We start from the raw sequence: 27,186 nt of genomic DNA, 5'->3' as shown, positions 1-27,186 counted from the left end.
TGTAAAAAGCGTTTTTTTATGAAATACGAAACTGACCTTTTTTTCGCGAAATATTTGCCAAAAAAAATGAAATTAATTTTTTTTACCAATTCCGTTGAATGTACTATTTTAAAATATAGAGTAAAGTTCAGTTGGATTTGATTCACTCGCCAATGTTCGGTTATAAAAAAAAAAAAAATACACAAAAACAATAGCACGCGGTTAAATAACAAATAGGCGCCCAAAGGGGCTGTGCAAAATGCAATCGTGAGGGGGGTGGGGGTAAAAGGGGGTAACAGGGGGTTGGGTTTCAGCTAAGTTTAAATAAAGGTCCTCTTATACATTTATATTCGAGAAAACACACAAGAAAGTTGAGTTTACAGAACGAATGTTACGCGTTGGGAAAAAACTTTATGGCGTATTTAGCCACTTACACAATGACGACTTGTGTTTTTTTTTCGAAGCCAATCAGCTTTTCGATTTAACCCCAAAAAATTTGCAAAAAAATGTCGTAAAAGTTCTTTTTTCAAATTGTTTTCCCTTAACAAATTTCGCCAAAATATTAGGGTTAATTTAGGCCAAAAATAACAAAAAACAAAAGTGGTTATTTGTCCGGATAGTTCGTAGTTCGGGTAACGCATACATCCACTAGTGATTGTACATCGAATACGAATGTTTCATAAAATGGTTCATAAAATTACGAAAACATCGCATTATTTTTATTAAGGTTAGTGTTGGGATTAAGCGTAAGTATTATTATATTTTTTTTAAATCAGTTGAATTAGTTAATGATTTATAAACCTAATTCCTTTCAAATAAGTTGAATATCCTGGTCACATTCATCAATTAGTGATTATACAACATTGATTTAAATTACTTCACACTCTGAGTAAATCTACTCTACCAATTAAAAATGTTCAGTTTCGCTTTACTTCGACTTTCGTGTGTTGAACAATATGTGTAAAAATGTACTCCACCCAAAATACCATTAAACATATGAAACTAACAGTTAAGTAGCGATGCGATTGCGAAATCGGCAGACAAGAAGGGCATACAGACACACAAGGGTAGATGTCAACATTTTCTTAATAGTAATGATTCAGCTAGTTTGAATGGAACTGAACAAATAGAGCTTCGTCCACCGGTGAAACGAGAAAAAACATCGAATTGGACCACTCTTAATAAGAATATCAAAAACCATACAGAAGTAGGTAGTATTTTGAACGTTTCGAATGAATCTTTAGTCATTTTTAACTTAGCCTATGTTGAAAATAAATAAAGAGTTAATCGAAGTGTTCAAAATCTTACCTACTTATGTATGGGCTTTGATATTCTTACTACGTCCAACTACAACCTCCAACCTCCAACCATTATGCTCCAAGTACGACTCTTGTGTGATGAAAAGGCGGACTCGCAGCACGTTGGTCATAGGTGAGGTTTAGTATGAATTAGGACGGACAGTATAATCAAGTGATGGTTAAATAGGTGACTTAAAATTTTAGAACAACACTTTTGTCATCCGTGATTTAGAATCGCGTTTTTTTAAGTTTAACCTTTTAACAAAACGAGGTTCGATAGTAAGTTTGAAAAATAGCTTTTTTTGTAAATGCAGAAGCAAGGTTAAAAAACCTAATAGCAGAGTAGTTATGTCCGATAATATCGGATCGGAACCGATGCCCGATACCAAGCGGTAATATCGGCACTCGTTCGATACTGAGGTGGTATCGGTGCCGGTCCGATACCAAATTAAAATAGGAATTTTAGCTTTATTTGAGATTTAATGCATCGATTTCTACTTTGAAAGGTTAATTTTACAAAAAATTGTCAGTTGAAAAAAAATGGATGTATTTAAACTCCTTAACGCTCAAGCAACTTTCAAACTCATAACATGGAAAAAATAGGCTTTGAACGATTCAAGTTTATCTATTTTGCTCGTTTGAACATATACGTCATTAGACATCGGAATAATGACGTCATTAGACAACGGATCATTGACGTCATTAGACAACGGATCAATGACGTCATTATACAACGGAATAATCGCGCCATTAGGCATCGGATAATTTACATTGGCAGGCCGTAGGTTGCCAACCCCTGGTTTAAATCATATTTCAGGAATAGTTGGTCGTTTTCTATGTTTGCAGTTTGTGTCGAAAAAATGTGATCCCCGGTAAATAGCGCAACTTTGTTCTTTAAAATTTAATTTTATAGTGGCAAAGTGAATGAGAATGTACCAGCTTGTGAAAGCAGCAGGCACCCTTTGTTTTAAACAGATAGAAATGTTTGAAATGGTCGCAAAAAACAGGAAATAGTTGATCGTCGAGTTTTGTGCGACCAGTGGTAGATGCAGGATACTCAAAGCGTGATAAAAAAGGCGAAGCAATAGTTAGAAGCTCTCAACAACTCATAGATATAATATAATATATATGAAGGTATGTACACAAAAAAACAGCGTGAAAAATTGCCGGGAGCCAAAAACAACATGTACTCACTTTGCGTGGAAGAAAGAAAAACTTTTATCAACAACAACAACAACAATAAAAATGCAAAAAAAAAAGAAAAAACGCGGACACTGTTGATTCGCCACAGTCTTTCCGTTCAAGCAATCAATTCACAGTGACGTAACAGTGTACTCGTTATGACGTCACACATAAACACGTGTCCGGCACGCCCGACTCCCCAGCGCCACCTACCGGACTTGGTTTCCTTCAAAACCCGATTTTTTCGCTCAATTTGATAAACTCGTGACGTCACGAATTGTTCTTCTGACGTCATCAGCTCTTGGGTTCGGCGTGGGGGCGCGGGCCCTCCAGGAAGTACGTCATCATTTCGCCTTTGCCCTTGACCTTTACGTGACCCCTGGGCACGAGTTCGAAACCTTTCTCTTTTAAAAGCTTGTACATTTCCTCGGGGACCTGTAAGTTGGAAAAAATAAGTATAAAGATCATTTTTGATCAAGATCCGACTGTATTTTTCAAGAATACTTTTTTAATTTTTTTTTTAAAGAATAATTATTAAGATTAACAACTAAAAAATGTTCCAACGTTAAAACACCTGAATTTTATCCTCTACCCCGGTGCTGTCCATTCTACTAGCCACGTTCACGGTGTTTCCCCAGATGTCGTACTGGGGCTTTCGGGCGCCGATGACGCCGGCCACCACTTGGCCGATGTTGAGGCCTGGGGGAGGGGGTAAAGAGTGACTTCATTATTTACGACATACAAAACAACGTAGAAGACACACACACAAAAAAAATCGAAATCAAAAAAAGATCGTAAAAAAATATTTAAAATAGAAAGTAGAATGGCATTATCAGTCGCCCACCTATGCGGAAGGTGAAGTTATTGAAGGAGTGTTGGTTGACGTAGGAGAGTTGATCTTGTAGCCGCATTGCGAAAGTTGCGAGCGCGGTAATGTGCGTCATTCCTTCCTTGTCGTAAGTGCTGTCGTTGAGACCCGACGCCACCATGTACGTGCTCCCCATGTTCTTGATCTTTTCAAGCTGGTAGAACTGCTCCTCGCTGATAATCTGCGAAAAAATAAAAAATAAATATTTTTTTTTACAGTACGCTTTAGGACTTTTCCAATATTCAAACAACCATCATAAAAAAGAACATTTATTTAAAAAAATAAAATCAATTTAAAATTGTTTTTACAATATTTCAATTAAAAACTTTTCGAAAAAACTATTACCGTAATAAAAACCTATTTCAAATCTCAAATTTGTCAAAATTTCATTACAAAACCTTATTGTTTTAATGGAAAACTTGAATCATGCACTTTTTTTAATATGTACCGCGAAAACGTTTTAAGAGAAGTCTCAATACTCAGCCTAGTCGCTCCATGCGTGCCAACAAAACAAATAAATAGAAAATAATACCAAACTCACATTATCGAAGTCGGCGATGATTTCATTGAGCAGTCGCAGGCATTCGACGCCCTCGTTGTTGCTTTCAAGCTCGATGTAGAACTCTGAGAAGTTGACGATGGTGGCGAACATTACGGCCACGCAATCGCACGACTGGCAGTACAGCTCGTCATTGTTCCTACAGAAAATAGTAAGTAAGTATAAAAATTCAGAAGAGATGTTAGACGTAATAAGAATATCAAAGCCCATACAGAAGTAGGGAGCATTTTGAACGTTTAGAATAACTCTTTATTCATTTTTAACAGAAGATATGTTATATGTGGTATTGAAGTGGTTTTAGCAGGCTGTTCCTGAAAATAAAGCAGATTTCTCAAAAAATACAAAAAATAAAGAAAATTAAAAAAATAAGATAAATCTTACAAAAAATAAACGAATTGCACACACAAAAAAACATGTTAGACCAGGGGCTAATTGTTAGGTTTGGTGTTGTGTGTTATAAAAAAATTTCAACTAAAATTAGGAAAAAAAAGCGCCCCATCTCTTATCAGTGATGCTTAATGTGCTTCTCAGCCACATCAACTGAAGATGATACAAGTTCGTATCGAAACGTCTTAATCGAGATGCTTTCGATCTACTCGACCTTTTTGGCTTTGCAATTTATTAGACAAGGGTTGTGTAGCCTTGCTGTGTGTTTAATTAATTATATTGAAAGGTCAACTTGCGTACACAGCTTACACATTTGCATGAGCGGGAACACACAAAAATACCTACAAGCAACAATGTCTAAAGCAGAACAATCTGTTATACCATAGTGTTAATACCAACGACATAAAAAAGCCAAATATGCAGTAATATCAACGACAGAACAAGATTTAAAATCGTATGAAGGGAACACATAGTAAGACCTACAAAGCAACAATATTTCAAGCAGAATAAAGCCATGACCCCCAAACCCAGTGCCCGCGTAAGCTTGATATTTCTAACGTGAATTAGGTCTCCAAGCAGACTTAGTCAATGCTCCTTCCATTGTAGTTAATTTTTATTTATATTCATGAATTTAAAAACAATTTTTTAGTATAAAATTATCAAAGCAGTGCAAATAAACACATCGTCTTCTAAAAGGCCTCAAGCAGTCATTAGAAATGTGTAAGTTTTATCTCAAATAATTAACCTGGATGCACTGCTTCTGTATTTAAAAACAACTTTTTTTGTTTCTGTATTTCAAACCAATGCAAAAAAGAGTCATATTTACAATTATTTCAGATTTCAATAACCCAGAAGCTTTTCAGGTTAACTTCTAAGCACGACAAGTTAGCGCTTCATCTGTTTACTTATGTTTTCTTTTGAATTTATTCATTCATTTGTAGGTTTTTCGAAAATAATTAACCTGGATGCACTGCTCCTGTATTTAAAAACAATTTTTTTGTTTCTATACTTTAAACCAACTTACTTGTCTTTTTCGAGGAAGTACTGTGCGACATCCACGGGCAAGATGTTGTGTAGCAACCTCCTGTTGTAAGCTTGCTTCTTCTGCATTTCCTCACGCTCTTCAGCCGCCTAAACAAATTGCGTTACTTGAAAAGTTGGCTAGAAAGTGCAACAATTTTATGAAAAACGGGGCCAGAGTTTAACTACAGATTGCCGAAGGTTAAGACTTTTATATTTTGTTTGTGGTGTAAGTAACAGTTTCATTGTTGTAAACAAGTCATTCTAAAATGGCTCAAGTCTCAGTCAAGTCATTTGTAAAATTACTGAAGTCCAAGTCAAGTCTTTTGAACTAAATAACAAGTCAAGTCCGAGTCAAGTGATAAATTAGAGCAAGTCAATTTCAAGTCATGTTATCGCCATAAAAATATTTTTTCTCGTATGAGCAATAACTGAAATTAGGCTATTAATTAATTTTATAAATTAAACAAATTGCTTGCTATATGTTTCGTTTTTCTTATGTTTTAGTTCAGTTATTGTTAATATTTATGCGAGTTTAAAAATTCTAATAGTCTAACGTTTTGTTTTTATGACAAGGACATGACTTGGAGTGGACTTGCTCTAATTATGACTTGACTTGGGCAACTGATAATCTGGACTGGGACTTTTGTTATTTCTGCCCGCAGTGATCAATGATGACCGCCGCCAGGAAAATATAAAACACGCACCTGTCTGTTCCACATGAAGTCCATCCTGGCCGTCATCTCGACCTGCTGGCCTTGAAGAAATACTGCGGCCACGAAGAGCACCACGATGATCGGGGTCATGACCTTGAGCGGAACCAACCACGAGATGCGAGTGGCGCTAGAGAGCAGTGACGCAAAACAAATGAGGTTTAGATTTTCACGCACGAAACAAAATGGCAGCACTGTGCAAGATCGGCAAACGATGTGGTTTCATCACGGCGCTTCCTAAACCTTAAGCTTAACATAAACGTAAAAAACAGGGGTTTTCTGTAAAAACTTTTGAACACGTCGTTCGAATATCAAATCCCATACAGAAGTAGGTAGCATTTTGAAACAAGCATTTCGAATAACTCCTAATTCAGTTTTAACATAATCATAAACCTAAATACGATAGAATGAGTTAAAAATCAATCAAGATTTATTCGAAACTTAAATGCTGTCTTCTTCTGTATGGGCTTTGGTGTTCATTGTACGTCTACCTACAACCTCCAGGCATTATCTTAAGGTTATTCGAAACGTTCACAGAATGCAACCTACTTCTGTATGGGCTTTGATATTCATCGTAAGTCTAACTACAACATCCAGCTACTAAGCTCTAAATATTTTAATACGCATATCAATTCAAATACTTTATGGCAATCTTTAGTTATGTACGTGTTATGTGTGAATCCATGTTTCACAAAATTACCCCCAAAAACAAAACGAAAAAATAGTAACGAATTTCCACAACTCTTACTCACTCGTACTCGCTGTGGTTGAGCACATCTGCGTTATCGTAGAGGTTTTGGCCGAATACGAGCACCATGATCATGTAGGTGAGCGCTTGACCGAAGAGGAGCACCAGTTTGCTGACGGCCGATGTACCAAGGAACTGAGCGCAAGCCAACATCGAAAGTAGGAGGCAGTAGGTGAAGTACTAGAGGAGGAGAAATAAAAAAGTGTTAAAAAATCAAACTGGCGGAAATATGGAAACCGCCAAAAGAGAAACTGGCACGCTACCAATAAATCTGCAAAGTTGAAAGTGATTTGGCAAAAAACAATTAAAAGAGAAACTGCCCCCCCCCCCCCACCAAAAATAAATAAAAAATTAAAATTAAATTTTTAAAATAAAAATAAAAATAGCAAAGATGTTGCCAAGCTATGATCAAATCTTAAAATTAAAACAGAATCTGACCAAATAAAGACATTTTCCGACCAAAACAGAAAAACAGAATCTGCAAATAAATCAGAACGTGGAAAATTAAATATATAAACAGTTATTCAAAGCTTATAAATCCAATTTGCAAAAAAACAAAATAAAGTCAACAGAAGGATCTGCCAAGTTTTATCAGAATCTGCAAAAAATTCTTAAAAAATCTGCAAAAAAAACTTTCTTGTAATCCGCAAAAAAATATATAAACTAATAAAACAAAACCAAGTAGGTCACCTGTGGAAAATGGCAGTTGGGCGTCTCGTCACTACACACGTTTGCGTCGTGCTGACGTAACAGCGTGAAGTTCAAGACTGACGTCACATTTGCATACGTCAGCTCTGACGTGTTTGCGATGGCTGACGCGCAATCGCGAAGGCTCGGGGTCGGAATGTAGAAGACCTGGAACAAAGTGAGTTTTTAGGGATGTGTTGTGGAAGTGAGACGCTGCTTCTAAACTAATAAGAATATCAAAGCTCATACAGAAGTAGATAGCATTTTGAACGTTTCAAATAAGTCTTTATTAATGTTTAACCTATCAATGCTACCTACTTCTGTATGGGCTTTGATATTCATTCTACGTCTAACTACAACCTCCACCAATTATCTTAGGTCGAGTTATTTTCACGAAAGTCAATTGAAAACAACTGATATTTTTCTTTTTACAAAAAAATAGACACAATTTTACAATTACAACACTAATAAGTAAATATATTGTGAGCGGTGCCATCTCGACCTACCAGGTTTCCGACGGCCATGGTGGTGATCAGCAGGATAATTGTGATTGACAGCAGCTTTACGTGCTTGGGATCCATGCATGCCTTGCCGCATTTCTTGACGTGTTTCTGTGATACGGACGTCGAATTAGCATTTATATAAAGAAGTGAATAAAATATATATGAGTTACTACAAAAAAAAAACGCCGGCAATAACGGCTGTGAGGCAAAATTACACTCGTTAAACCTAGAAACACTTCACTGAAATCTGTTCTTCAGAAGTCAGAAATTAAGACGTTCTATAGTCATTTAAAAGATGAATATATTTCGCCACAAAATAAGCAATCATCAGTTTCTTATACAAATAGATTTTTAAAAAGCGAAAATAAATCTACGGAAAACGAATTAGCATTCATAGGAAGAAGTAAAATAAAATATATATGAGTAACTACAAAAACCGCGGACAATAACGGCTTTCAATAAAAAAATACACTTGCTAAACCTAGCAACGCTTAACTAAAATCTTTAAGGATTTTGCTTCATTGAAATGCTTAGGTTGAAAAAGTTCGCTGGGCTTCGTTTTTGTTGCCAACCCATTTATCTAACAAAGCCCGCAATTTAATTAAGGCCTAATGTCCAACACTATAGGTGTGATAATTTTGTTGAATCTTATAAAACAACTTGTAGGTGATTTTTGAACTGTTAAAATTAATTATGCTAGAACGTTTAAATGGTAACACAGGGATATTTGCCATTGGCATTTTTTTAAATTTCGATTCAAACTAAATTAATTGTGAAGAATTAAAACTAATTCCGAAATAAATTGTTAAAAAAGTTATTTGTAGGAATTCGGTAATTCTAATTTCAATCTAATTAGAGAAATCTAAAATGCTTTAATTTAAATTTCTAATCGAATTTTAAAAAGCTAAAATAAATGTAGTTGTCCGATTGTGCTTGAAAAGTCTTTACTACACCGAGACGAAAACTACCTCAAATCAACCATTTTTAAAGTGCTACTCTACGAACCTTGTAGCATAATGTGCAGAGGGCAGCGAGCGGCAGAATAAGTAAAGAAGTGCCAAAGTAGATGGCGTACATTACATCCTTGCTGGGGAGAGAAATAAAATCGTTATCACATCAAAACCTTTTAAAGGGAAGAGTTCTAAAGCAATGAAATTTATTAAAATTTTCAAGTTGGAAAGCGAGTAATGATTTATTTTAACAGGTTTTTGTGTATAAAAAATGAATGTATCAGCCACTTTCTTTCATTTGCAACAGTGGCATAAAAACTATCTATATCTTCTGTAATATTAAACTGTTTTTCCAGACATAATATCCATCAAAAAAGGTTTTTGACAAAACTATTTTATGCGCCTTTAAAAATAATATCTTACGAAATTTTAGGCACCTTATTCCAACACTAGATTTCAATATTCGAGTTAGAGTTACACTCGTTTGGGAATTTTGTTCAAAATAATGAAGATGGTGTCGATCTACTCGACCTTTTTGGCTTTCCAATTCATTATCAAGAGTTACACCCGTTTGGGAATTGTTTTGAAATAAGTCGTACATAAACTTACAAGGGAATCATGATGAGCTGTACCGCCACCACGTGGAAGTATATAAAGACTGCGAATCCAGTGTAAAGGTGGAAATGTCGATCGTGCTGCTGGGCGTACTAAAAAGCAAGTAAAAATGAGCCACTGTGATACATAACCTGTTAATAACTAGCTAAAAATATATGTATATACTTTTTATTTTGAATTAAAACATTTTTTGAAATGTTTTTATTTTTTTATTATAAATTTTTTATTATTATTATTTTTTGAATGGTTCTGGCTTATATTAAGTTGTGTTTTAGATACTGACGATGCTCATAAAAGTAAACTATATCCATCGTATAACATCTTAATTAAATGAGTGGGGTTTTTAAGTTTGTGAATTAGTTATGCACTCAATTCTGAAGGTAGCACAGTCGGTCGTTTTAATAGAATCTCTGTGCTACTGATATACAACAAATAGTTAAAAATCTGTTTAACCATAGGACTATCTAAATTATTAAAAAATAGCAAAAACAATTTCCCAAGACTTTTAAATATACAAATTAATTCAAACACTTCGTTGCAAGCCTGTTATAAAACACGACCGACCGTGGGTCTATAAATTACCTCGTGTTAATTTTAAAGGCTTAATTTTAAAGGTAGTACAAACTATTCAAAGATGTTTGGAACAGCATACGGTTTTACAAAGAGTTTTAAATATACAAATTATTTCAAAGACTACAAAGATTTTGTTGCAACCTTGTTATCAAACACGATAATTGGTTGGTCTATAAATTACCTCGTGTTTCAGCTTCTTGTCCTTGAAAGGCCTGAACAGCCGATAAATAGGGTTTGACTTGCCGAAGTCGAGGCCCTGGGCGTCAATTGCCCGGTTCAGAAAGTCGTTGACCTCTCCATCTGACAAACTGTCGCGATTTTCGCGAAGCAAGTCCGTTGAAAGGTTTCTGCCGAGAAAAATCACATTAAATTCGATAAATTTAAGCCCTCGGGTAAACCTTGAAATAAATGTTCGTGAAAAAATATGTTATCGGATATCATAAAAGTATATTTATATAAACTGTTGCTACCTGCCACTTTAATAATAAAAAAAATTCATCTGGTAATTATTTCTGCTCTATAAATTACAATAATTTAAAATATTGGGATTTTTTTTGTTTGGAATGTATCTAATTAATAGCCTTGAAGTTTAGTCACACATTTTAGGTACAGATTTTTCAAATAACTGCCAACTTTTGTTTTGCCGCCAAATACTTATTTAGATTGTTGCCCTGGAATTCTACAAAGAATTAGTATTTTAAAACAAAAAATTTTTTCATCACAAAAAAGTTTAACCAAAATTCGATTTTATCAAAAAAAAACTGTGATTTCCGGAAATCAAAACCCACTTTGAAGTTTCGTCGAAGCCCATGATCTTCATTTCCTTGGCCGTCCTGTTCTTACGCATCAGTCGGTTGCTCTTCGCGTTGCTGGAAACCACGGTAGGCTGACCGGGAAGCGTCTGGTCGGCCGCGGGACACGCGATCGCCACCGGAATCTAAAAAATGACGTCATCTGGTAAAATGGGTTAAAAAGTGACCCACGCGGGTCGGGGATCCCGCGACTGTCACAATGAGGGGTTACACCTGGGGTGAATTTCATGACATCATTGGGTTAAATAACGTCATTGAAAAAAAATGGAGTCAACAGTGACCCAGATGGGTCGGGGATCCCGCTACGGTCACAATGAGGGGTTATAGTCAGGGAATTGGGGGGTAAAATAATAAGGTTGGGTGCCACGAAATATTCCCTAAAATTCAGGGACTGGGTGGTACATACTTTATAATACCTTTAAACAAAAATACTGTACAAAGTTAACCCTGAACCCCGTAAAAGGCTTCAGTTGAAATTGACTTGTTATAACAAAATCTGTTTGTTTATGACACAGCTTTAACAACATATACGTGTCGAAACCGCCAATTTGGTAAACTGGCACTGGCGGGGTAGTGACATACCAGCTTTTTTGCGAGAAACATTGTAAAAATATATAAAAAAAGAAAAAACCTAAACCCCTAAATTAGCGCCTTATCTCGAAAACAAGTTAAAATAACAGTTTTTTACGACAAATTAGAATTATACCTTGGCGTGAGGTTTCTGCTTCACGATGAGGAAAGTCTCGATGTCCTTCTCCTTGATGTAGGCGTTCCTTTCATGTCCGTGTCCAGGTTCCACTTCGTAGTCGTCATGTAGGTACTTGAGGGTTGCGGCCGTTATGTGGATACGGCTGCAAATGGACAAAGGTGAATTTGTGATATTTAAAAATCACCTTGGCCCTTGCAAAACAACAATAAACTCAAAGTAAAAAAACTCGACTGAAACCAGGTTCAGACATTTTTCTTAAGGAATATAAATTTCGCCCTAACCCTTGAAAAACAAATGTTAATTCTTATGCTTTAAAAGGGCGTATCTTTATGGATTCCAAAACCATTGGCAGCAAGTTTCTGCTTGTCGATCACTGTTCCGCTGACGCGTATATTAACAATAAAACTCAAAATTTAAAAACCCAAGTGAAAACCCGCGGATCAGACATTTTTTAAAGTAATATATATTGGCAAAAATTATTTTGTTTCAGAGTAATATATATAGGCGAAATATAAATTCTGCAAATGGGTTGGAAGGATTTTAATCGCTTTATTACACAGAGCATATTAAATAAAACGTAAAAAAACGGGTCTAAACCGGGTATTTTTTAACTTTTAGGTTTAAAATCGAAAATAATGTTTTGTTTGCGTTAAGTTTTTAGTGAAGAGAATTGGGTCACCAAAGCTTTGCTACACTTATTAAAAAATGCTGAAAAACAGTGGTTTAACACAATTACCAAGTCGAATATCCGAACATCGCAGGTTGTGATTTGTGCACTTTAAGTTGACAAAAACTTCAGTAAAAATAATCTTAACGCCAAAGTATTCCCACGCTTAGTATTTGCGTCGCCGTAAAAAAAGGGAAGTGGAATATACAATCAGTACTAAAACGTTTGATTTTTAATTAAACAGTTTTCTTTTAAAAATTGATTACTTTTTAAATATAAAGTAACATTGCAATAAGGCCTTCATTGTCCCTCTAAAACTAGTTCTACGACCCCAAAGGGCCCCCCAGTTTAAAAAACCCTAATCTAAAAAAATACTTTTGACAATCTTTCTCAAATTTCCACAACGTAAAAATATCAGTGGGACAATGTTCTCTCCGTGCAAAGGCAAACATTATCACCGAAGCAAAATAACACACTAAATACTTTCCCTCATAAACCGCATATTTTCGTTTGGCGAAAGCAAACACGCATGACGTCATGTCACGTGACCTACCCCGCCTTCCCACCAGCCTCCATCTGATTGGCCAGTGTGACGTCATTGCTCCATACGTCAAACTGCCACTTCTTGAGCCCGAGCACCCCACAGTGAACGCGACCTGTGTGGATTCCAACTCGCATGTTCAGCTCCGGGATTCCAGTCACTTCGCGAACCAACCTGCGATTTTTGAGGAAAAGTTGATGATTTTGCTAAAAAAGTGGAATTTTATTGTAATCTAATGATTTCAGAAAAATAATCCCTACAAACAGAAATCGCCAAAAAAAAACGAATTGTATAAAAAAAAAAAGTAAAACTACATTTTGATTGTAATCTTATGATTTCACATAAAAAATTGCCAAAGATAGAAATTGCAAAACAAAACAAGCGAATTGGCAAAATATATTTTTTTAAAGTGGTCAAACTTAATAAAATAACTAAACGAAATGTAAAAATAGAATAAAAAACATCAAACAGCCCTCTCCACCAAAATACTTGAATTACAGTTTTGACAATAAAGAGAAAGCAAAGGTCCATTTACTCACGATATAGTGTCGATCATGTCCAGGCCCATCTGTACACAAGCATGTGCGTGGTCTGCTCTAGGTTCAGGTAGACCTGACACACAGTAGTAGCAATCACCCAAGATCTTGATGCGGAGGCAGTGGTTGTCCTGTTATAATGCAAAGTTGTGTATAAAAGCATACATTTGGGGCATAATGGTTGGAGGTTTACAATACTTAGAATCAGTGCCTTTTCACTATGTTGAAAATAGTTAAAGAGTTATTTAAACGTTCAAAATGATACCTAAAACAATACTTGTTTGCTGCTATAAGAAAACAGGAAACAAAAACACTTGCATAATGATGAGTTGAATATAAAGTTTGCAATATTTAACAAAAAAGTTCGTCTGTTTGACCTGTCTTGGGTAAAAATACTCCACAACTAGTTAAGTTGACATAAAAAACGCACTCAATCTGCCTTATAAGTAGTATATTATAGACTTTACTTGTTAATATTTGCAATTACTTGAAGTTACTTTTTAAGTACCTTGACTGTGATTAAGGTGATTTGAAAATGAGTTGTTTACAGCACTTGAATGTCAGTTGTTAAATTCAAATCTTAAGAGACAGGTTTAATAAAACTCAGTCAACTTTAAACAAACGTTACATCCTGCATTTTTTGGTTTTCCATTCTGAATTGGGTCGCGTTTCAAGCACTATGGAATAGATGTTAACAAACATCGCGTAAAAACGACAAAATCAAGGGTCCGCGGTTCTAAGCCCAACAAAGCACTCACCCTGGCCAGTTTATCGAACCTAGCGAAGAGCTGGTCTAACGTCCTGACGAGAAACTTTGCTGTGCATTGCGAGGCAAGCTTCGTGAAGCCCTCGATGTCAGCGAACAATATGCTGGAAAGAAAAACGTACAATGTCAGCACTCGCAACAAAAAGTTGGCGCCGATTGCAGTCACAACTCACAAAAGCTCTGATAATCTGTGTAAACAATTCATTTCAAAATATACTTGAAAGTCTAGTCAATTTTAACAGGATATTAGGCCAAAATAATTGTATGTTGTTCATACGTTTAATTACCTCCAGTTGTTAATCTACAATGTTTTTTAATAAATATACATTTTAAGGTAGAAATGTCTGTGTTGAATCATGAATTTTAGCTGAACTTCCTAAATTAATTTAGTATCGGATCGGCACCGATACCACCCTAGTATCGGACCAGTACCGATACTTCTATTTTTTATCGGGTATCGGTGCCGATCCGACACTATCGGACATCCCAAGTCAACACAATAACAAATCGTTGACAAAATTGGTTTTAAAACGACCAAACGCAATGCTGGCTGATTGTAAGAGTCGAAACAACCGACTACCGAGCGTGTCAATGAACGTTTTCTGCCTTATCTGTGTAATTAAAATGTCGTACCAACCTAGTTCAGTCAAGCGAAAATTAATTTTGTAAGTTTTCCGGCAGCAGTTCATATTTTTGCAGTGTAAGTTTAAAATGGCCTTTCATCTTTGTTGAAACATTTATAAGAATAAGCAAGAAAATAATGCGTTTGTTTAACAATTCATATAAAAAAGTTTTTTGTAGCCTGGCATTTTACAAAAACACATTTTCTTTTCGAGCAATAACCATCAACTGACCTGACATTGTTGTGCTTCTGGATGTAGATCTTGTGGAACTGCTGATGCTCGGGTTTTGATTGGTCGATGTCGCCCTTCATCTCCATGGCAACGTGACGCGGCAGCACCGACAGCAGGAGGCGCTCCTAGTGGCCAAATATATCGAAAATCGTTATTTAAAAAAAAAGTCTGGATCGTAAAGCTTTACTGTCAAGTATGAGATGAACATACAAAATATACTTTAACATTTTTTTTGTTTTTTCAACCTTAAAAAATTAGGTTAATTTAGTGTATTAAAAACGCTTTTTCTGCGAGTTGTTTCGCTTGAGCGTTCGAGCACAATCTAAAATATCTTGGTCAAGGCCAAAATAAAACTCGTTATCAAAATCCAAACAGAAGTAGGAAAGATTTTGAACGTTTCGAATAACTCTTTAAAATTAAAAAAAGAGTTATATAAACGTTCTAATGTTCCTACTTCGGTATGGGCTTTGATATTCATTTTATGTCTAACTGCAACCTCCAGCCATTATCTTGTTCAAAACTTTTAAGATTCTATCTAGTTCTTTATGGGCTTTGATATTCTTATTACGTATTCAAGTAAAATTTTCATTTTTATATTTCGCGCCGATTCCGATTCCCGACCCTGTTAAATTCACAGACCACGATTATAACGAACCTGCTGTTGATTTTGCCGCTGTAAGTTCAACCTGGCATCGATGCATTCTCTCGTTTCTGTGAAGGCTTTCCGCTGGGCCATCTCGGACGAAATACGAATGCAGAGGCCCACAGCGTTGGTGCAAAAGAACAACAGGATGTCGCTGGCAATCTGGACAACGCAAAAACGCACACGTGAAGTATTTCAGTAAGTTTGGGTAGCAACTCAGGGGTACTCCGAAACTTGAAAGCAGCTGAAAAAAGTCTATACGACGCAAACAAAAAAACGTGAAGTATTTCAGTAAGCAACTGAAAGAAGCATATACGCAAATACGGGCTGTTGATCACCTTTGGTGGAGGTTATCTACGAACAGGATGCAGCAGGCAACAGTGCTATGGTTGTTTCTCAACTTGCTCCCCTCTAAAACTGTGTAGCTCAGTTGGTAGAACGACTGTCCCGGTATGACCGAGGTCGTTAGTTCGAACCTCACCACAGTCTAATTTTATGAACATGATGCAGCAGGCAACAGTGATATGGTTGTTTCCCAACTTGCTTCCCTCTGAGCCTGTGTAGCTCAGTTGGTAGAGCGACGGTCCCGGTATGACCGAGGTTGTGAGTTCGAACCTCACCACAGGATAGTTTTACGAACATGATGCAGCAGGCAACAGTGATATGGTTGTTTCCCAACTTGCTCCCTTCTGAACCTGTGTAGCTCAGTTGGTAGAGCGACGGTCCCGGTATGACCAAGGTTGTAAGTTCGAACCTCACTGCAGGCTAGTTATGTTATAGTCTGGCCTTGCTTGCATTACAATCCTGATTAGGCCGACTGATTTTGCCTCTTCGAAGGGCATCTTGTGTGTTTGTAAGTTCAAATAAATATTCCCACCATTACTAACGTTTTTCACTATTTTCTAATCCTTTTACTTTGCTTAATGGCGTCAATTGCTATTACTGCAGCAACTGTGGCGAATTTCAGTTTACATTAAGTAGTGGTGTTTGCAAGCAAAAATTTCACCTGGTTGCCGTAGTAAGGTTTGTCGGGGTTGGCGAGATAAGATACGAGAAGGTGAATGAGGGAAAGTAGAAGACAAGCGATGACCACCACGAACACGGGGAGCGGCATCATCGTGTAGACGACGTACACGAAAAATAAGGTCAGCCAAAGCACGTAACTTGAACTGCGAGTAAAAAGGATCGGTTATAGCCCTTGTAAGTAAATGACGACAAAGACTTAGAGAAGTAAATATTCTAAAGAAGCAAATCTTCTTCACACTTTCTGTCCTAATCTATTAGTATGAAATTAGGACTTACTCCGGCGGGTTTAAGTCTTCTTCAAACGATTTAAACCTTATTCTGTCGTGGATATTACTGCGTATTTGACTAATTATGCCGTTGGTTTTAGTACTATCGTTTTATGGATTTTTCCGCTTTAGGTATTGCTGCTTTTTAAGTTATCTTGTGTGTTTCCATTTAAATGAGTTACCGAAGGCGCATTTTTGGCGAAATATATTTCTTCTCTTAACATCTTGTAAAATGTCTGAACTTGATTTGGACAAAAACACTATTTGTTTCTATTTAAAGTCGTTGAAGTTATTTACTCGTAAGGCGAGGATATATATTTAGTTTGTCAGTGTGTTACATCAGTATAAGTGTAAGGCCAGTATGAATATAAATATGTATCTAGGTGCTTGAAATGTAGAATTTATTTAGAAAACAAATGCCACATGTTAAACTGTATACTGTGAGTTTGGATTGCATAAAATGTAAATGACATGTCGCTGCATTGAAAAGCAAATGACGTGGTATTGTCAGTAAATCTAAACAAATGCAGCAGTGTTTTTGTATGGTGGCGCTTGCCACATCTATATACTTTCAAAAAGATGCTGACCCACTGTAGTTAGAGAGCAAGTACGGCATTTCTGCCTTTAAACAGTAAGAGATTATTCACAGAATATCCGAGACTATCCGTATAATGTATATAACAATATAGCCATGCAATTAAGTCTATAAGTGTTGGACTACCACAGTACCACATACCTGTGCGGTTCGACTACAATCACAGTGACGAGGTCTATGGTGAGCACCACACCAAGGATGGTGTAAGACAGAAGAAAGAGCGTATGTTGTGACCAAAGGTTCGTAAGGAACGTCACCTGCAAGAAACACACGAGCTATGGTTAGAGATCTTCGACACATTTTACTCCGATATTTTAAACAAAAAGTTTCGCGACCCGTTTCCAAAACTAATGACACCATTACTATGCACAAAAAAACGATATAGGCGTAATTAAAACATTTTGATTCACACACATATGTGTTTAATAACAGGTCTTGGTTTGGATGAGATCGCTAGTTCGAAAAAAAAGTGACTCTGTCTAGAGTTCAAGAAGTTAAGAACAGGTATTTTAGCGGCCTGCTCCTTGGAGTCAGCTATCTACAAGAAACGTGTAAGATGCTTGGGAAGCCGTCGGCTCTCGCCTTCAGAACCATCCTACACCCGTAGCGACTACACCTCTTAATCGTTAAAGCGCATAATTGCTAATTTGCCCATATGTAAAAAAGGTTCCTTGTGGAAAGCTACCTTGACCAATCGATTTTTACGCAAGTCAAGGCCAGACAAAATTAGCCCAGAGTGAAAATCGGATTCCAACTGAGCTGAGAAGGCTTAGTGGGAAGTAGATTGATTAATCAGTGAGATGTCATCGTTGGATGGTGATACTATTTCAGAAGGTATAGGATGACCTTCAGCTTTTTCTTATAAGAAAAGAAAAAATTCGAAATTTTTTATTATACAAGCTCGGGGTTTTAAATTTAAAATTTTTTTTTTAGTTTTATTACTTTTAACGTTAGTACGATTGATTTAAATTAACGTAAGTTCTAGGGTCTATGTTAAATAGAATCCCTTAGGTTTAATTTTAAAAGGCCCAAGTTGAATTAATGATTCAGGGAAATTGCAGCACCAATTTATGTTGCAATCCGCAACACTGAGTTTCATTCGAAAAAAGGACATATAGCCTAATAATGTTGTAATACAATCATGAGTGCAAGTAGGAAAAATAGACGTATTCGCAGATTCACCAAACTTACGTGGCCCGGAAGCCATTTTAACTGGCTAACAGGGCCATATCTCAGAGCCTTCTTAAACTCAGGTCTATGGCCTCTTGGGGTAGGTAGATTAATTTTATGGGCTCCATGAACTAGAGAGTTTAATTGAAAAAAACGTTTTGGCGCTTACTTCTTTGAATGTATTTAGATTTTAGTTTCACATTTGCTGGACCGGAAAGAGCAGGTTTTTTAAGTCTGCTGAGTTGCCAACTTCGTACATCTACAATTCTAAGCGGACTAAAAAAATTCTTAAGAGGATGTGCGGTAAAAGAAGTTTAAAAACCCCTCACTGCCTTAGATCGAAACGTTTTTGGCAGTTAAACGATTCCAAACATTTACCGGAGTCAATAAAATTGCTTTTAGTTCGGACGCCGTACGTTTTTTTATGTTTCCTTGCTTTTATTTATTATCCGATTTGACTATAAAGTTATGACAACACTATAAACTTATGCCGGTTTTATGGGATGCCCTAAATTAATAGAAATAGGTCGAGGTTAATGGTTGGAAATTGTAGTAAAACGGTAAAACAAATATCATTGCCCACATAAAAGGAAGTAACGTTTATTTGAATGGTTGAAATAAAATTTATTTTCAGGGTTGACCCTGTTTATGTAGGTCATTGATCTGAGTAAAAGTAAGCTAGTGATGTTGAGGTTTTATTAAAGCGACCAAGGAACCCTTATATTTATCTAAAATTTTAGTTTATTTGTCTCCAAACGGAACTGACTGGTTCGACTTGACTTAACTTTTAAGTCTTTTGGAAAAAAAAATTGGGTTCAAATAGTTGTTCTCATTAAGGATCTTTTTATAAAATTGAGTTTATCAACTTTTGCACATTAAACAATTTGCAAGTTGTTGTTATCTTTTAGTTAAGTTATTGCTTATTTTACAAATTTGAATAGTTTAAAGTCTTATTTTCATGACAAGGACTTGACTTGCTCCTATAATGACTTGACTTGGGAAACTGCTGACTAGAACTGGAACATGACTTGACTTGGACTTTAGTCTTTTCGATATTGTTTACATCAATGGTGGTGTACTTACTTGCAGTCCGACGCATAGCACGAATAAAAAGACGATTACAACGCCGTAAGCAAAGTCGTTCCACCGGACGCCAGTACCGTAGTGGAATCCTGTGAAAACACAACACCATGTTACAAGGCGTTGCAAAACATACGTTTATTTTGCGAATGTAACTTTGTATTGGATTCCAACAACAACAACAACAACAACAAAAATACTTTTGTATGCAAGGATCTGTAACATAGCTTAATTATGAATTGCACAGTCGAAAAGGTTAAGTAATTAATGCCCTGACTATAGAAACTCAGAATTATAACAATTGCTTTGCGTATTTTATAAGTGACGCTTTGATTTTCTTCTCAGTCACATTAACTACAGATGATACAAGCTCTTGTCGAAACGTCTTAATCAAGATGATGTCGATCTACTCGACCTTTTTGGCTTTGTAATTCATAATGAAGAAACAAAAATAAACTTGTAATTTTGGTAAAAAAAGAGCAAAAAGTCGAGAGTTCATTTCAAATCGGCTCGCTTAAACGAAATTTCAACCGGTAAAGCAACTTAATCAACTCGAAACATAATTGCCCGCTATTGCTTGACTGAAGCGTTTTTCGGTAGGATGTCCAATAACATCGGATCGGAGCCGATACCCGATACCAAGTGGTAGTATCGATACACGTCCGATAATATCGGATCAGAGCCGATACCCGATACCAAGTGGTAGTATCGATACTCGTCCGATAATATCGGATCGGAGCCGATACCCGATACCAAGTGGTAGTATCGATACTCGTCCGATAATAGGGTCATACCGGTGCTGATCCCATACCAAAATAATAGGAATTTTATTCATAATTTGCTCTAATGCAGCGAATAAACTTGATAGCTAAACATATTAACGCTAAAGCACACTGTGGCCTTAAACTTGGAAAAATACCTCTAAACGCTTCAATTTCATTTAATTCGCTTATTTGATCATAGTAATGACGTCATTTGTATCGGATCAAATCGCGATACTTGTTGCCCAAAATATCGGGAATCGGTATTGGAATAAAATGTCAAGTATCGGACATTCCACGACCATTACAGTGAAGGCTATCTGTCAAAACTAGCCAAGTTCCCAAGCCGCGCTAAAACTTGGCTGGAATCCCATTCCCAGCCTATATACACTGATACTCCCGCCATTTCCTGCGGTATGAATCCAGTCAAAAGGTCTCGCTATTCCTGTGCCATTTCGCAGCCACGGAGATAAAAATATTCAAACATTTGGGGAAAACATCGGAAAGCTTAAAGGCTGGAAACCTGAGACTATGTCTGAAGAGAATATCTCAGCAATTTTGGTCAGTTCACAAAAAAGCAACGTTATTTTAAAGCAGTGATTCTCAACCTTTTATTGCTTTCGGCACTTCTCAAAAGTAATAAATCGATTTTCGGCACCCCGACTGTAATTTTCGTTGAGTATTTTATAGTAAAATGTTGCTATAAATGGAACTGGAACAACACAATCAACTTAAAACATGACTTGTAGAATAAAATGGCCTCTAGAATATAATGAATATAATGGTCTTTAATCGTAAAGAATCAATTGAGGAAGATTCAAATTCTTAAAATTCTCAAATACCTATCGGCTGCCGGTTGAGAACCACTGTTTCAAAGATACAATGCTTTTTTTCATTTTAGCGAAAAAAATAAAAATATGTCCTTGCAGTGTTAGAAATGAGTGAAGGCAGTAAACGTTGGTTGTAATCTGCCGTTTGTGAACAACAAATTAAGGCATTGGTTCCAAAACTACGTGTGTCTAAGAAGATTCTCTATAATTTTTTTTTGTTAATTTTTATGTATTACAAATAGGTGCGTAGACGGCAAGAAGGGTTAATATCGCAGTTATACCACTTGTGCAATGGATGGTGTGCATTTGTGTCTCACATGCTTCTTATGCCTTGAAACCTGGCAATTGTCAAGTTTTAGTTGTGTATAGTTTTGCAGAAAATTTGCCGCAAATTAATTTTGTTTCATTATCGCCCCGCAATAAATATTGGAAACCCCAGATTTAAATAAAAAAATCAAACAAAATAATAAAAAAAACACCAAAAATCAAAGAAATGGGTCAAAAATTTACTCGGCTTTAAAACAATGCAAGGTGTTAGCGCTTTGGCCCCAAAACTGAAAAAATAAAATAAATGCAATAAACGGCCCAAAAACCGTGTCCCTAGACCGGCTCTTTCGGCAAAGGTGATCCTTTAACCGCGTCAGGGCTACGGTGTTGAATTATAGATAGCGCAAAAACGGCGGCAAGGCGTTTAGAACGGTCTGCGCAAACCGAGACGGGTTCTTAGGCTCGTTGCGATTCTATTTATAGGCGCCCGGTCCCTAAGGGTATGAATATTTAATGCTGGCTGATGTCCCATACATTTCCTGTCGCTATTGGACTTGGATTAAACGCTGAACGGTCATTGGCGAGGCTGGTTTACATGAGACGCAAAGCGTACGGATTCCAGGTAATTCCATGCACTACTTTGTAAGCCGTCTTTTTAAAGATGGTGTTCCATTGTGTCTTATCTTCATTGTTTAGCTGCTATGTTATATGTTTTCCGTCCATAGGTTGTCGCAACGTCGGCACATGTATAATGTGTTATTAAAAAATATTTGCCGGGAGAAATTTTGGTAATAGCTATCTTTTTAAAGTTGAAATAATATTCAAGCCTGCATTTTAATCCGTTTAATGCAAACCTAATTTGCTTTTTAATTTCAAAAGCCTCTATTAAAAGAACTTTCATTTTTAAGCGGTTCCTTGTATAACTCTTTAAAAAGGGCACGTTTTTTATGCATTTCTTCGATGTTTTTAACATTTGTTAAACTGTGGTCTTCTCCGTTTGTATGATGTTTTGTACATTTCTCTTAAATTCTAACCAATTGCATCTTCGTGCAGCAGGTTTCTCAAGTCTGCTTATTTTTTGCCAACTTTCTCTATAAAATTCCTGAAGTCAACAGTGTGCTATTGGCAATGCGAATAGTGCATTTTCCCAAAGTATAATCCCCCTGTCAAAATAAACGCCAATTTTGTAAGTGACTAAGCCAGGGAAAAGGGCAGACTATAATGGTATAATGGATTAAACACATAGTTCAACAAGTTTTTGCAATTTCCTTCCTTTTGCTGTAGCATCATTTAATTGTCAGCGGTTTTCTGTCATGTCACGTTCTCAAGGCGGTTATTTAAAGAGTGCATTTCCTATTTTGAACCAACGAGGAAAGAAAGGCTGAGTTCGCATGACCTCTTCAAAAAGCATGAGTATCTCTCGTTTTAGCATTTTAATTTAGATGGGATTAGAACTAAAGCTATCTCTGGTTTTCGCATTAGAGTAAAAAAATCAAATTGTTTTTCCTGCGTTGTTCAGAGTTCATTTGTGTTGCCCCAGTTTCGTTAATTGTGAGTTTGTGACATCCCAGTAAACCAATAACAAAAATTCTCCTGGGAGGTGCCTTAAGCCATAAAAGGTTGGCAACCACTGTATTTAACTTACAAAAATCTCATTTGCTTGACCTGAAGTGGACAAAACACACAAAGCATGGCAAACATGGAAACCAGTCGATTGTTTTACAGATGTCGTAAAATTTGCCTATTTTGCTCGCTTGCGTATAAGGGGATAAGCTAGACTTTTTGAATTAACCATTTGTCATGATCAGATGTTGAAAATGAATTAAGAGTTATACGAAACGTTCAAAATGCCACCTTCTGTATGGGCTTCGATATTTACTCTACGTCGTACTACAACCTCCAGTGATTATCTTAAGATTGATAAAAAGTTCAAAATGCTACATTATTTCTGTATGGGCTTTGATATTCTTAGTACTTCTAACTACAACCTCCAACCATTATGCTCCAATCAGTAACAAGGTTGGAGGTGCACCAAATTAAGAAACAAGATTAACAGGCTCATATTTAACCGTTCAAACTGCCCCACTAGACCAGTGATTCTCAGCCAGGGTGCCATCTCTAATGCTCAAGGGCAACGAGAGATTTTTGAGAATCTTTAAGAATCTGATTTTTGTAATTTAGATTATAGTGGAATAAATTCAATTATAACTTCCTACGTTGTGTAGAGTTAATTTATGTCGTTCCAGTTTTGTTTATTGTGACATTTAGTGAATTACCTACGGAAAAAACTTGTAGGTGTGCCGCAATCTATTTGTTATTTCTGGGGGGTGCCGTTAGATAGAAGAGCCTGAGAAACACTGCGTTACACTTACGAAAATCGCCAATTACATTTGACAGTTGGATCTATATGCAAATGCGGTGTGACATTACGTCAGTGCATTATGCATTAGAAGGGGATCAAAGCGACAGGCAATTGGACAAACGCAGTTCTTAAACAAAGCTTCCTAAAACACATCGATCGTACTTGCTGCTGCTATTCTGTTGTGCAAATAAGCCGGAACGGTTCGACATGGCGTTCTGGTAAAAAGAATTTAAGCCATTTGGGTATTCGTTTTTACTAGGCGATGTCATTTTTCATCTCGTCATCTCCTTAAACGTATTTACACTAAGAGTTCAGTTGGGTATTTGAATAAACAGGCTTAGCTAAAAATATTACAAGAATCATAATAAAAAAAATTAGCAAAAGAGCAGTTTTTGAATCATGAAAATTGCAGGTCTCGTAGGTCTTAAACAAATAAAAAAAGCACATATAACCATGTTAACAGAAAAAATAAAAAAATACGATATACAAAAGATAAAACAAGTATATCAAAAATAATAAATATGCAAGAAAAAAAAACAGTTATATTAAAAAAACATGAAAATGACTCAATTCTCACCGAATAGAATGGCGCAAAGAACCATTAGGAGGCACAGGAGGATGGAAAGCATGTTCATGTTCGATTTGAAGAAATAACGCTGATAAAGCCGTTCGAAGCCTGACGAGTCGAACTGGACACCGTTGATGAATTTGTGCAGCACCGCCGAACACGTCATCCTGCGCGTGACGTCATGAATTAAAATGTTGACGTAATGTTGGGGTCGGGGGGTGGGGGTTGGTAGGCTACGCGGGGTTGAGCTAGGGTGTGCGGTGTGTATTTAGTTAGTCAAGAACTTACTAGCATTTTTACTGAAAATTTAACTTTTTATATTTTTTTACCAGCAAATAAAAAAAATTTAAAAGATGACCAGCAAAAAAATGAGTTAAAGAAATATATATCCCCAAAAAAACACAAAAACACCAACTTACCATCGACAGCACTTTGAGAAGCTATTGCTCGTTTTTGACGTTCCACCGACGCCAACACCGGCCTCAAGTGCGTCACCGTCGTTCGAGGGCGGAATCGGCGAGAAACTCGGCGGGACATTGGGGTCCGAATCCCCGTCGCCGTATCGCTGTCGTATCGAGAAGTTTCCCTTGCGGCTCTGGTTGTAAGGGGAGTTGGCCACCGACGAATTGACTGAGACCGTCTTTATGGGTGACGAAGCCCCGTGAGCGGTCGAACGGACCCCCCCGTTTGGGTGGTGCTCCCCTGGAACCGACGCGCCCCCTCCGACCCTGTTGTTGTTGGGAGTGGAATTGTTTGACGAGGGCCGGTTGGCCAGGGGAATTGACGGCGCTGAAAAGAACACAAGGGTTTTGTTTCTTGTCGCTTGCTTGCAAATGTTTTCCAAAGGGGCGTTCAAAAAGCTATTTTTTCTAACTTTTTATGGTAAGTGTAAGAACCTTAACCCAGTACTCATGGCCAATGCTTGTTACTAAATATTGCTTTCTCGTTTATTTTTCTTGTTTTTTTACCAGTTTAAAAAAAAAAAATCTTGCTTGTTTACAAAAGTATATCTAACCTTCCATGCTGTGTGGCTTTCTTTAGTTGCAACCGGTATATGTTATATCAATTGTTTTTTTAAATTAGTAGTTTACAAAATTTGACGATGTGTGGCTTTCTTAGGGAGCGTTTTCAACACAGTACGGCAAATGCTAAAAAAGTTTTTTTTCCTGTGAATCGCGTGCCAATATTATATACAATCTTGTTTATACAGTGGCTGTAGGTTTAGACAGCCCCCCGTAAGACCTGCTGATCATGTTGACCAAGACACATTGACTTATTAACGCCCTTGAACGTTTTATTTTATTTTAAGCCGGCCAAAAAAGAACTAATTAACGAAATCAGTGCAAAAAGTTGCTCATGAACTAGCTTGAGCATACTTACTATAGCTGGTAATAGCATGACAGAAATAGCAAAAAGATATAAGAAAAAGCTAAAATAAACAGCTTGTAAATCTAGCTGGGTTTATCAGAGTTCACCAGCAAGAATTTGAAAAAAGATTACAAGAAAAATAACAAGATGTTCGAAAAGAATATAAAGCATCTTCAAAAAAGGAAACGTTACATTTCGGTATGGGGTACGTATTGTGCCTGTTTTTATTTTAATTATAGGCCAGGGGCGTTTCCTATCTTTATAGCAGGGGTTGTTAAACTTTTTTTACGGCAGACCCCTAAAAATATTTTTGCTTCGTGGACCAGTGCAGGCAAGGAATTTATAAATTGATGTCACAGTACAAAAATCTGCTGTTTCGGTCCAAAAAATGTGAAAGCGAAATGGAGTCTAAATATACATTCAGTGCAAAAACGTTTTATGTTTAATTCAACACTTTTCTTTGAAAAAATGATTGCTTTTCAGATATATACTAATATTTTAATAAAGGCTTCATAAACCCCCTAAAAATTGTTCACGTACCCCCAAGGGGTCCATGGACTCTAGTTTAAGAACCCCTGCTTTAGAGAGCTTATTTACAACTAAGTGGGCGTATTTTGCTTGGAAACATATTCGCATTCAATTTTCACTTTATGGCAACGGCAGTGGACCGTAATTGAATCAACACGCTCTTTTGTAACGCCCATGTTGTTTTTTACGACGGTTCGACGCCCGTAATGGAATTTTGCGGTTCCGACTAAAATTAGACCAGAAATGGCGTCCCAATTTAGAGTGCCGGCCGACCGTTGGACCGCAACATCGCTCAGTTAAGAGATCACTGTCAGTTTTGAAATTTTTTATTATTTTGAGTTTCGTTTTGCTGGAAATCGAGTTATAATGGGACATGGGAGTAGATGTTCTGCAAAAGTTTTTGCAGACAAGTTGAAAATGTCGCTATCGCCGAAGGATTTACGGAATTCGGGAGGGAAGTTATAAAACAAGTTGCGGGAGTCTCATTTCAGAGAAATCAATCTTTTCACGGAAATAAACCACCGGGTAAAAGGCTCCCGGTCGCCCAAGGTCATAAAAATGTGAAATTGTGACCTTGAGGAATCGCGGCACCGCGTTTCTGCTTCGGTTTCAAAACTGCTGACCTACAATTGAGCGATTTGAACAAATCGTTTTGAAAATGTAAATTAGACCATGCCATTTTGACTTGGTTTTAGCGGTGGTTAGACGGACTTGAATGAAATGGTAAAAGCTAATCATGGGGTCTGTCCCAGGGT

At 36.8% G+C, this 27,186-nt stretch overlaps 1 protein-coding gene and 1 non-coding gene across 4 annotated transcripts in view; one reads left to right on the top strand and one right to left on the bottom strand.

Moving 5' to 3' along the window:
• Positions 1-1,398: 1,398 nt before the first annotated feature.
• Positions 1,399-27,186, bottom strand: part of LOC146134848 (adenylate cyclase type 6-like) — a 52,583-nt gene continuing 26,795 nt past the window's right edge. For all 3 annotated transcript variants that reach the window (XM_083395539.1, XM_083395540.1, XM_083395538.1), the window contains 24 exons: positions 24,955-25,324; positions 24,545-24,702; positions 19,751-19,839; positions 17,639-17,754; positions 16,617-16,779; positions 15,623-15,772; positions 14,968-15,092; positions 14,106-14,217; positions 13,351-13,478; positions 12,824-12,985; positions 11,601-11,745; positions 10,871-11,019; positions 10,264-10,429; positions 9,504-9,601; positions 8,950-9,031; positions 7,948-8,052; positions 7,445-7,609; positions 6,759-6,934; positions 6,001-6,136; positions 5,298-5,404; positions 3,869-4,025; positions 3,304-3,508; positions 3,034-3,158; positions 1,399-2,894 (listed from right to left, as the gene is read on the bottom strand). In XM_083395539.1, coding sequence (XP_083251665.1) covers positions 2,754-2,894; positions 3,034-3,158; positions 3,304-3,508; positions 3,869-4,025; positions 5,298-5,404; positions 6,001-6,136; positions 6,759-6,934; positions 7,445-7,609; positions 7,948-8,052; positions 8,950-9,031; positions 9,504-9,601; positions 10,264-10,429; positions 10,871-11,019; positions 11,601-11,745; positions 12,824-12,985; positions 13,351-13,478; positions 14,106-14,217; positions 14,968-15,092; positions 15,623-15,772; positions 16,617-16,779; positions 17,639-17,754; positions 19,751-19,839; positions 24,545-24,702; positions 24,955-25,324 — 3,530 coding nt within the window. In that variant the 3' untranslated portion in view covers positions 1,399-2,753. The remainder of the gene's footprint in view (positions 2,895-3,033; positions 3,159-3,303; positions 3,509-3,868; positions 4,026-5,297; positions 5,405-6,000; positions 6,137-6,758; positions 6,935-7,444; positions 7,610-7,947; positions 8,053-8,949; positions 9,032-9,503; positions 9,602-10,263; positions 10,430-10,870; positions 11,020-11,600; positions 11,746-12,823; positions 12,986-13,350; positions 13,479-14,105; positions 14,218-14,967; positions 15,093-15,622; positions 15,773-16,616; positions 16,780-17,638; positions 17,755-19,750; positions 19,840-24,544; positions 24,703-24,954; positions 25,325-27,186) is intronic.
• Trnat-ggu (transfer RNA threonine (anticodon GGU)) lies at positions 16,165-16,238 on the top strand. Its single transcript has one exon. It is a non-coding gene; the product is annotated as a tRNA-Thr (tRNA).

Source organism: Ascidiella aspersa, chromosome 8, assembly GCF_963924565.1.
Source record: "Ascidiella aspersa chromosome 8, kaAscAspe10.2, whole genome shotgun sequence".
Lineage (NCBI taxonomy): Eukaryota > Metazoa > Chordata > Ascidiacea > Phlebobranchia > Ascidiidae > Ascidiella > Ascidiella aspersa.
The sequence above is the reverse complement of the archived record's forward strand: the minus strand, read 5'-3'. Positions and strand labels throughout refer to the sequence as shown.